Genomic DNA, 12,087 nt, shown 5'->3' on the forward strand with positions numbered 1-12,087 from the left:
TGATAATTCAAAAGTGATCATTTTAACGATCTTAGGGTATTTTTTGAGGTTAGGGCGAAACCAGGACCTATTGGCCAAATTCTGATGGTGGATTCGGATTCAGCGCATCGAAATACAGCGGAATACATATGTCTTGACCCCAGATCAAGATACTTTATTTTTTTTGTGTGGCTGTGTTATCTACAGAAAAGTTATCAGTTGTTTTTATTAAGTACAAAAAGTGTGACTTATTTCATACTAGAAGTTGTCAGTTGTCTTTATGTTTCGGATAAAATATGACCAAATAGAAATTTATTTCTTTTTTTTATGCTCAAAAACGTTACTAATTCCTTAGACATAAGGAAGTTAGATTAGTTAGTTAGACATAAGTTAGTTAAATCATTAACTAACTGATATTAAAAACTGCTGGTCATTATAGGACTTTCTAAAAAATATTTAAATCTTTGCTCAAAGTTTTCAGTTGTCAGAATGTATCGAAAAAAAATTTGACCAAACTATTCAGAAAAATTTATTTATTTTATTTATATTTAAAAAATATAATGAGTTTCGTAACTAGAAGTTATTGCTTGTTTTTATGCTTTTAATTGATAAATATTAAACTGTCAGCAAAAAGTTATAAGTTGTCTTTATGCTTGGAGCTGAAAAATTACTTGTTGCATTAAGTTATCCGTTATCTTTGTACTTATACATAAATATGAAGTTGTTTTTATGCTTCCAAAGAATAAATAATAAACTGTCAGTGTAGAGTTATCAGTTGTCTTCATACTTCAAAAGAAATGTAACTAAATCCATAAGTAGAAATTGCCAGTTTTAATAATGCTGTTAAAAAAATACTGAAATTTTAGCTGAAAGTTATCAGTTATCATAAGGGGTCGTCCATATACCACGTGGACACTTTTTAGACACTTTTTGACCCCCCATCCCCCCTCGTGGACAATCGTGGATTTTTGACGAACCCCTCCCCCCCTGATTGTCCACGTGGACAATCGGGTTTTTTATTTTAAAATAGTGAATAATAAAAAGATATTTAATAAGAAATACAATTAAAAATTTTTTTAAATTTTTTTATAATAAACTTCTTTAAAATTCAATAAAGATTAAATTATCTTAAAATATTATTAAATATGTAAATACCATTTTTAGTATTATAGAGAGGACTTTGGCAAAAATATATCTTCAATTATTATATTAGTAGAAATACTTAATCTCTTCGGTAACAAATCTTAAATTTTCTAAAATCCAATAGCTTTAAGCCTTCACATAAACAATAATAGAAATTATTTTTTTTTAAATTTGTAAGAGTTTGTAGAGGTTGCTTTGTATTCCTAATTGTCAAATTTGCATATATTCATATTTATGCATTTACGATAATGATTTTGTAATATAAATTAAAAGAGAATTTGGCGTTTTTTTGACAGTTAAATAAATTTCGGATTACAAATATTGTCTGATCACAATCTAATAATAATCTAATAATAAAGTTGAATAAAAAGAAAAAAAAGATATAAAATTAAACTTTTGTGTCCACGTGGACATTTGTATTGACCCCCCCTCCCCCCTCGTGGAAAATCGTGGATTTTTGGCGAACCCCCCCTCCCCCCTAAACTGTCCACGTGGTATATGGACGACCCCTAATGTTTCTAAAAATATTGTCATTCAAAAAGTTTTTCAAAAAGTTATCAGTTGTCATAATGTTTCTAAAAATATTGTCATTCAAAAAGTTTTTCAAAAAGTTATCAGTTTTGTTTACTCTTCAAAAGGCTCACTTCTCCAAGTAAATAGCGGAAAGTTATCAGTTGTTTTTATTCCGAAACAAAAAACGAAGTTTTAATCTCCTACCGATTGATCAATTCTATTCGTTAGTTGAAAATGGATCCAAGAAGTTAGTGGAATGTTATCAGTTGTCTTTATAATTTTAAAGCCTAAAGAAGTAAAGATCATCTAATTGTAAGTAGTAGGTGGAAAACTATCAGTTGTTTTTATAATGCAAAAGACGATCCAAGTAGTTGGTATAAAGTTATCAGTTGTCCTTATGCATTGAATCGAATTTTTCCAAGCACTAACCAAGAAATAATCTGTTATTTTTTATTACGAAAAATTAGGATTTGTTGGCAGTTGTTAATTGTCAGTTGCTTTTATGCTTTAAATGAACATCACTAAACATTTAGCACACATTTTTTTAGTTATTCTTCTTCTCCGAATAAAATTATTTTTGCCTATAGTGTGCATCAACGATACCTAATAATAATTTTAAGAAAGTTATCAGTTGTCCTATTCTAATTACAAAAAAATTAGGTCCTATTGTCAGTTGTCTTTAGGTTTAAGTAGAAACGTCGTTTATTTTTTAAACATAATTTGTCATTTTTTTTTCGGTTTTTAAAAGACAAAGTTGTAGATAGAAAAGCATCAGTTGTCTTTATGCGATGCTTCGATTAGGTATCACTTAACATTTATTACAAAAGTTATTAGTATTTTTCTTCTAGGTATGAAAATGTACATGCCTCAAGAGTGCAATACTCGATTCTACTAATTATTTTAAGAAAGTTATCAGTTGACCTTTTTAACTTTTTTCATTTTGATCTTCTTTGTTGTACTTACATTGTTTGAAATATTAATTTAAATTTAAAATCTAAAAAGCAGACCCCAAATCCATTAACTCAGGGAATCTCCATTTTTTTACCAAAGTTTGTAATTGAATTTCACATTTTACGAAAATATTTCACTTTTCCCCCTCTAACGAAAACTTTCGGTTAATTAATTAATTAATTTGATTCTTTTATAATTTATTTATTCACTTTCACAAGATTGTAATTTTTTAATTTTCAATAGCTCTCACACTATCCTAACACTTCTTTTCTTCTTCTTCTTACGCTTGTTTATTTGTCGACCTTTTTCATTGAATTTTTCAAAGGTTGCTTTTGAATGTTTGTGTTTGTACTACTCTATGTGTAAAGCAAAAAAGCAAGACTTTAGTACGCTTGCTAGCTACAATTTCTTTTTTATTCACTATTATATATTTTCATTCATGATAGATGTTAAGAAAATTGTTAACATTTTCTCTCTGATGTATAATACAGTTTCTCTATAGTAATTAGTCTCTTAGTATAACAATTTGTAAAAGTGTCTTAATGTAGTTTCCTTTTTCTGTTTAAATTTGTTATTTGTAAAATGAAAACAGTATTAGTTACTGATAAATATTGACACCCGTCATTTATTTGTTTCGGGGAGTTTGTAACAAGTGAGATTTTCAGAGAGGAAGTTTCTTTTTCCACAGATAGCGACGATTGTGAACAATGCACTGGAATTTTGGAGGAATTGGAAAATATTGATGATGATTGCGATCGACATGGTGTTCATTTCGTTAAAACACAAGTAGGTTGAAACAAATTTTATTTAAAATTTTTTTAATTTCAAAACTCTATTCTCAATTTAATTAAAAAATTTTTTAGTTTACAAATTTTTTTATTTTTGAATTTTTCTTATAGTTTCTATTTTTATTCCATTAATAGGATTACAAAATAGCAGAAGATTATGGAGCTACCGAATTTCCGGTATTAGTATACTTCAAGAATCAAATACCAAATGTTTTCGAAGGTATTTTTTTCAAGTTGTTCTATTTATTCAAAATAAAAATTAACAACTAATTAAAAAAAAATTGCTTTTTTAACAAACAGGCAGTTTGTCAGAGGAAGAGGAAGTACTTCAATGGTTAATTACCCAAAAAACTGAGGATCGAATAGAATTGATAACCAGAGTAATGCTTGAATCATCAGTTGAGGACACTCAATATCTTGCTGTTTATTTCTGTAAGATTAACAAAAAACGAGTTCAATTTTTCTTTTTGTTTAAAATTAATTCTAATTGAAAGAAACTACTTTTTTGTAGATAAACAAAATTGTCACATATGTGATGAAATATTAGAAGGTTTAGAGCAAATCGATGATGAATGTGATTTATTCGGTATTCATGTTGTACGAATACAAGATCCACAACTTGCCAAGAGATATTCTATTAAAACATTCCCAGCTCTCGTATATTTTAGAAATGGAAATCCTCTTTTGTTCGAAGGTCAGTAGCAACAATGAATTCCACATTTGGACTGAATTCAAAATCCATTAAGATAAATGTTCGAATTTCTAAACGTGTATTAGTTTTTGTAGTTTTTTGTACTAATTTAAGGTAGTTCTCCGGCTGCTACTCTTGTAAGAATTGATTTTCGATAGAATTTCTTCAAATTTTGAGAAAATGTTTCTTTGGGTGCCCTTTGAATGTGGTAAAAATTTCAAAACCCTTTGCCATGTCAAAGAACGAGATATTGTGGTTGACATTTTTTATTTTTAACATAATTGCATGTAAAAGTGAAAGTTTGAACTTGAATAACTCAAAATTTAGCATCGCAAAGGGGTTTGAAATTTTTACCACATTTAAAAGTCACCCGAAGAATCATTTTCTCAAAATTTGAAGAAAATTTATCGAAAATCAATTTTTACAAGAGTAGCAGCCGGAGAAATACCTTAAAAAAAGTTCTAGAGTCGGTTATTCTTTATTCTGAAATATTTATGGTTTCATGAACTTTTTTTTTTGTTATTTTTTAAAACTTTAACGTGTTAGGCAATTTTTTCATCTGAGATCGTGTTTAGCTGATAAAAATACTTTGGAAACTACTCTGAAATCAAATATAAAAAATTAAGTAAAAATTTGCTTGAAAGTTGTTACTCGTGGTTTTTGGTCTGGCTGATTACAAATCGCAAGTCAGTTTTTTTAATTTCAAAATGGCGGAGAAAAATTAAAAATCAAACGAATTCGCTTAAAATTTGTACTCGTGTGTTTTTGGGGTTGCTGATTGCGACATTAAGGCAGTTTTCGAAATTTCAAAATAGCGGATTAAATATGGCGGACAAAGAAATCAAAAGTCAATTAAATTTGCTTGAAATTTGCTCCTTGGGGGTTTTCAGGATCACCGATTACCAATCTGAAGTCAGTTTTTTTAATTTTGAAAAACTCATTTCAGATTCGTAAACAGCAACCCAAAAAACCCCCAAAGGGAGAACTATCATGACAATTTGATAGATTTTCAATTTTCATTGTCCGTTAAATTGGATCCGCCATTCTGAATTTGCATAACTGATGCAATAATCCTTCTTCTCCTAAAATTTTACAAAAAAATTGTTATTCCTTATTTATTGCAGGAGATCTGCAGAATGAAATGTCAGTACTTGAATGGCTCTGCGATGATGATGTTCGTGAATTGAAGGACGAAATCGAAGCAGTTAATGCACGAATGTTGGAACGTTTATTAGACGAATCACCATTTCTTGCTGTCTTTTTCTGTGAGTCACCAAAAAAAAATCATTTCAGCCCCCTAATATTTAATTAATCCTTAAATAATCATTTTTCAATTCTAATAATTTAGTATTATATTTCGTAAATGATAGAATTTAATTCCCGACCATTAAGTCTGATAAATAGCAAGCTATAATTAAATATTTATGTTAATTTATAATATTCAGTTGAGGAAGGTTGTCCCGAATGCAACGAAATAATAGAAGCTTTAGAGAAAATCGATGGTGACGCTGATTTATTTGGAATTGACTTTGTCAAAGTCTCAGAGTCTGATGCAGCTGAAAAATATGGTATTCTCAATCTTCCGTCACTGGTTTACTTCCGTAAGAAGGAGCCGCTTATTTACGATGGCGACCTAACTCAGGAAGACAAAATATTGTCATGGCTCACATCACAAGATGTTTTTGTCCTTAAAAATGAAATTGACGAAGTTAATAAGAAAATGTTGGATAAACTATTAGATGAAAATGAATTTCTCGCCGTATTTTTTTGTGAGTCTTCATTTATCATTAATATTTCATTTAATTATCATGGCGATTCTCTCACCCTTATTCAATTTTGATGAAAATACTTAGAAAATAATTTTTCTTCCCATTTATCCCTCAAAAACGAGCAGATGATCACGACAGTAAAGAGAGTGCCGCAGTGAATGAGAAACTCGAAGAAATTGACGAAGAAACAGAAAACTTAGATATCACTTTTGTGAAAATGGCAGATCCTCGATATGCCAGAAAATGGGGAGTGACAAAACTTCCTGCCATTGTGTATTTCCGCAAACGTTTTCCCAGTATTTATCGAGGTATTGATATTCAATATATTTGAACTCATTCATATTTTAAAATTTCTTTTTTTAAATTCATTAAAATATCCGCATATTTTTCCTTCAAACCAATTTTAATCAAATCAAAAAATTTAATTATTATTAATGACTGTATGTTGGAATTTTCTGAACTAAAATTATATTTATATCATTGTTCGTATTTTACATTCATAATTTTAAAATGAAATAGTTTGCTTATCGTGCAATTCATATTTTTAATTAATTTGCATTTCAGCTTACTGATGCATTTTTTAAATTTTTTTAGGAAACGAAATTATTTAAAAAAGTTGATTAAAAGTACAAAAATTCGCAAACATATTATCTTTAAATTTTATTCCGTTATTAAAATAAAAATTGTTTCTTGTTGAATGAGAACATTGTCGAATAATTTTAAAATAATAATTAGCTGACAATGATTTTGGCATTTTGTAATATTTTCATAAAATCATTTTTTTGGGAAATTATATAGGTGACATTCACAACGAACAAGATGTATTGGATTGGCTACGAAAAAACAGATTCCGACAGCCTGAATTAAATATCTATATGTACATGCTGATAGCTGTTGCTATATTATTTGCATTGTACACTGGATTTCTACTTTCCTGTTTCCGTACAGAATCACCGGCTTCAGCGGTGCATCATCAAAAACAGGCGTGAGCAAAATGATGGGAGCGCGGAGGTTTATATAATAGACTCAAGTAACGACCGTAAGCTCCCAACATCCAAAGCAACCTGGAGTTTAACGCAGATCAATCGATCTGTGTACTTGAATGCCGGAATGCGACTTCGCATCAAGTCATGTGGTTAACAAACTCCAAATTCCAGGCATTTAATGGTGAGAGATGTGAACGCGGAGCACTGTCGCGCAATTACTATGAATTCCACTTGAAGTTGCTGAGAAAGGCTTCAAAATTTAGAAGCAAAATTACACTAATTAACAAAATTTTTTTCAAAAGAAGAAAAAAAATTAGATCTTCAAAAAAAATTTCTTTTTTCCATCCACTGATATCATTCATTATATTCCATATAAAACATTGATTTTTCCTCAACATAAAACAATATTTAAATCACTGAAATATTAATAATATAGTAGCTACATTTTCCTTCTCCTAAATACTTAACAATATCCATGTAGCATCAGATTGTAAATTCAAAAATATGAAAATTTAAAACAGTCTTATCTTCTATATTTTGTATTTATAGAAGAGAACGAGAATCTGTTTAACTATCAATAAATCAAAATATACTATCTCATATACATATTATTAAAAAATGTTTGAATAAATCAGTATAGATACATACATAATAGAGAATAACGAAAGAATATTTTCAAAAAATAAATATTTTTCACTTGAAAAGAAATACGGCAAAAAAAATTCCATAACCGAGTTGACAGAAATCTGCATAGATTAAAATAATTATATGAGAATTGTAAAAACAGGAATTTTTACAGATTAAGTATACGATGAATAGTCTATCCATATTAATAGTTTGTCCATATAGAATCAATTTTCAATTAATTTTTACAATTAAAGTGTGTCAACCTATTGTATATTGTACACCAAATGAGTATGATTAGTTTATCCTTTTCAGTCTACAAGATTTTATAAAATTACCATAAGATTAATTATGTATTGTACAAAACAGTATGTAATTTGATAAAACGAAATTCGAGCCAGTGTTAGGAACTAATTATTTTAATAATTTTTTTATCATATTTGTATTTTAGTTTGACCAATAATATTCATGTGCGATGATTTTACCTTCAATACACTTTTAGTTGTGTGATTAATTTTTTTTCTGTGTAAAGTGCATAAATAAAAGGTGCTCGTGTAAAACAAAAACTGTATAATAATGCACTAAATTAAATGACAAGATTTTTTCTTGTACAATATTGCTCCAAAGATAATAGTTATATTATGTGAATGTCGTTTTTTGATGTAATATGCACACAAAGTATATAGCATTGACATGGCGAAAATTACTCGCTCAAATTATCTGTATAAATAAATAAATAAATAAATATGTATATTCTGAGGAAATTATTTATTTAGTAAAATTTTTTCTGGGAGTATTTTTAGTTCTTAGATTTTTTATTTGAGAATTGCGCCTGAGTGATAGAAGTCCAACTATTTTTGAAGCGAGTCTAATAATGATCTTGGGTTTACCGTCTAGAATGCGTGAAGACATGTAATGACTTTAACGTGACTGAATCAGGGATCTCGCCTGGCGATCTTGTAAATAGTAGAAAAATCAGTGAGAGAAGCAGGCGCAATGCGCCTACGTCTTACGGTTTCGTGGCCTGAAACGATAAAAAGAATAAATAAAAAAATCAATCTTAAATCCCACGGACATTATTAATTTTTAAGAAATAGAAAATTACCACACAAATTAAGAATTTTTACTTTCACGCAAAATCTTGTAGTTTCTTTGGTTACCATAGCAACGGTTGCTATAGTAATCATTACCTTAGCAACCATTACCGTATCAACGGTTACCATAGCAACGGTTGCTAGGGAAAACTACGGACGGACACCGGAATCTCGCTATAAGGTTTTCGGCCCTTGACCACGAAACCCTAAAAATGATTAAATACACCAGAAATCCTGAATTTATACCCTGAAATCCCCACTCCTATCTCTCATGCATATGTCTTAGGACAACTGAAACATTTCATTAGTCTATACTCTGTTCAAAGAGAGAATGCCCTCGCTAGCTCGCGCAGATTTTTTTCTTTCAAGGCGGAGAAAATTTTGAAAATGGCGTTTTACTACTTTTTTTTCTTAAGTGCATATCCAGTGACAATTTCGTATTTCACTCTTCTACATCAAGAAGATATGAAATCCTTATGTTAATACGATTCAGACAGTATATATCTTTTGTCTCTGATACATTGAAATCAATTGTAATTAAGGGACAGTTAAATTGAATACTTTAGAAGTTTATAGATCCTTAACATTTATATCAATGTTTAAACTTCATTTTTTCAAAAAAAAATAAAATATCATTGAAATCGTTAGATATTGTAGATTCTGAATAATTTGTTAAAAATTTTAAAAATACATTATAAAAATTTTTCTAATTTTTTATGACCCTTTAGACTCAGGTTTATGGAAACCCGGTAAAAAGGCTTGCATTAGAAAGTATTGAAAAAATTGAATTCCTTTTAATTCCTTTTTTGTCCTGAGTTTTGAATTCCCAATATGAGTATACAAATAAAAATTTTTTAATTCCCTTTAATATCGTCACATAAACTTTGACCAAGGTATAGAAAGGAATTGAAAAGCACATAATTTTAAGTTAGGTATAGAAAGGTGTTTGACTTTAAATATTGGTATTTATGGCAAATTTGATGCTCATGAAGTCAATTTTTTATTTTATAAGTAAGTGAAATAAAGGAAAGTAATAATTAAAATTAAATAAAGTTTTAAGACAAATTTTACATTATAAGTGATTTACATGAAAATCACACAGCACCGAGAATTTCTTGAAACTTGACAGGAAATCGCTCAGTTTATATTAGCAGACGAAATTTTAATAATTGGGCGAATATTTAATGCAATATTGATATACAATATTGCCTGAACATGGCAAGTTACAGTAAAATTTTTGCTCAAGTTTGATATTCTATATTTCCTTATACACGGACATTTAAATAACCTCACATTCTCCACACTGAAATAAATAAAATCTCAAAGTGAGAAGAAAATCCCGCTTAACAATTATTTTTACATTTTATTTTTAATATGCGAATATTCATTTACAAAAAGAGGAATTTTTGTTTATATTTTAAAGTTTTTTAACTAAAAGATGAATTTTTACCTTTCTTCTTTGATTGAAATTATTCCTCTCAAATTGAAACAAATTTATACTAGAAAGAAGATTTTTAAGCTATGTTTTTTGTTTTTATGAACGCACCTTCAAACTGTTTAAAAAGTGACATTTAATGGAAAATATAAAAGAGGAAAATCCTCTCAATTAGAAATGAAAACTTTAGTGCCCATATATAAGAGGAAAAAATGCTGCAAAAGAAGAAGAATAGTCTAAAATTTAAATTATTTTTTTTTGGTCCATGAGTTTTACCACGCAATATTTCTAACCTCGCTGGGAGAGGTCCTGTCTAGTTTCGAGAAATTCTCGGTGCTGTGTGAGATTTTATTTGCACTCTGGTAATTTACACCCGATTATATACACGTGGACAGTCGCGGTTGACGCCAGTTGTCACAGCTACAAAGTCAAGCACATTTCAACTGTCACTAAAGTCACTTTGAACAAAGCCATTTTCTTTTTTTATCCTTTTCTCAAGTAACTTGTATTTTGATTGGTCAATTTTTGTTAGTTGTCCACCAGCAAGCATTTGGTTTATCAGGGACATAGCCAAAAAAAAGTTTCGGGGGGGGGGGGTTTATGGAATTTGATCAGAATCTACAATATCTAACAATTTCAATGATATGTTATTTTTTTCGAAAAAATGAAATTTAAACATTGATATAAATGTTAAGGATCTATAAACTTTTATAGTTGGGTCTAGGACTTTAACCCATAGGTACTTTATTTTATCTATCTGACAGTTTATTCCGAGCCTTGTGCGCGGCTAGTTTTACTTTAATTTCATTGGTGTGGTGTTAAACGTCGTCTACAGTGCCAAACAACCCCAATTTTCAGTTTACGTTACAAAAACTTAAGGGGACCGTACACCACTTTTGCGTGTTTTTTCAACATTAATTTTTTCAAAGTAAAATGTATCGAAACACTGGGCTCTTTTCACACATATTAACACACATATTGAGGATAACGAAAAAAATATTTTTTTATTTATTCTGCCCTTCATGGCGACAAAATAGCGGCTGAAGTGATTGTCCGGAAAAAATTTGTTGACACGATATCTCTGCTTCAAAATGTTGGAAACAAAAAATCCAAAGAATTTCTTAAAATATATGTCAGTGGCTATGGCATGAACCAGAACCTACACTCTACATCCATTTTAACCCCATTTTTAAACCGTTTCAGGGGTGAAAAAGGGGTAAAAAATTTAAACCGCCGCCAGTTTCTCATTTTTTTCAAATTTATTTTTTGTGGTTCATGCCATAGCCACTGACATATATTTTAAGAAATTCTTTGGATTTTTTGTTTTCGACATTTTGAAGCAGAGATATCGTGTCAACTAGTTTTTTCCGGACAATCACTTCAGCCGCCATTTTGTCGCCATGAAGGGCAGAATAAATAAAAAAATATTTTTTTCCTAATCCTCAATATGTGTGTTAATATGTGTGAAAAGAGACCAGTGTTTCGATATATTTTATTTTGAAAAAATAAATGTTGAAAAAACACGCAAAAGTGGTGTACGGTCCCCTTAAGGCTAGAGAATTTTTGTTTGTCTGCAAAAATAATTTAATGGATCAAAAAGAACATAATTTTAATATTTCTGCATAAGAGTAATTTTTTTTAATAGATTGAAGATTTTACTTAAAAATTAATATCATATATAATTTTTACAGAAAATGCCTGGACGCTTCCAAACCCGGAGCGTCACTGCAATTGAAACCAAAAACCCTATGATTTGTGTATTATCTTTTAAGAATAACTTTGCAGCTGCATAGAGTATAGAATGTTTTCCAAATAAAAAATCTCTTTATCGAATTTCATAGTTGTCAAAATAAAATGTAAATCGTCTTACTTTTATAGAACTAAAGCTATGAGTCTCGATATATAAATGCACACTAACATAAACTCATACAAGTGTATTGGAAGGCACCAGCTTTAGTTTTACTGATGGAAATGTTTACTATCGCAAGGAATAATAATAATAATACTCGCGATATACTAGGGGAGAGTCTCCAGTTGTGAGACACCTCCAGTTGTGAGACAGTCAATTTTTTTAACATGCAATATTAAAAAGCCGTTTGGTTTATATAAAAACA

At 29.4% G+C, this 12,087-nt stretch overlaps 1 protein-coding gene across 4 annotated transcripts in view; it reads left to right on the forward strand.

Annotated features, from left to right (window-relative positions):
• Positions 1-8,211, forward strand: part of LOC122510117 — a 50,625-nt gene extending 42,414 nt beyond the window's left edge. For all 4 annotated transcript variants that reach the window (XM_043624540.1, XM_043624538.1, XM_043624539.1 and 1 more), the window contains 8 exons: positions 3,275-3,372; positions 3,510-3,594; positions 3,675-3,806; positions 3,886-4,068; positions 5,190-5,330; positions 5,511-5,834; positions 5,960-6,142; positions 6,633-8,211. In XM_043624540.1, coding sequence (XP_043480475.1) covers positions 3,275-3,372; positions 3,510-3,594; positions 3,675-3,806; positions 3,886-4,068; positions 5,190-5,330; positions 5,511-5,834; positions 5,960-6,142; positions 6,633-6,823 — 1,337 coding nt within the window. In that variant the 3' untranslated portion in view covers positions 6,824-8,211. The remainder of the gene's footprint in view (positions 1-3,274; positions 3,373-3,509; positions 3,595-3,674; positions 3,807-3,885; positions 4,069-5,189; positions 5,331-5,510; positions 5,835-5,959; positions 6,143-6,632) is intronic.
• Positions 8,212-12,087: the final 3,876 nt, after the last annotated feature.

Source organism: Leptopilina heterotoma, unplaced genomic scaffold (assembly GCF_015476425.1).
Source record: "Leptopilina heterotoma isolate Lh14 unplaced genomic scaffold, ASM1547642v1 Lhet_666, whole genome shotgun sequence".
Lineage (NCBI taxonomy): Eukaryota > Metazoa > Arthropoda > Insecta > Hymenoptera > Figitidae > Leptopilina > Leptopilina heterotoma.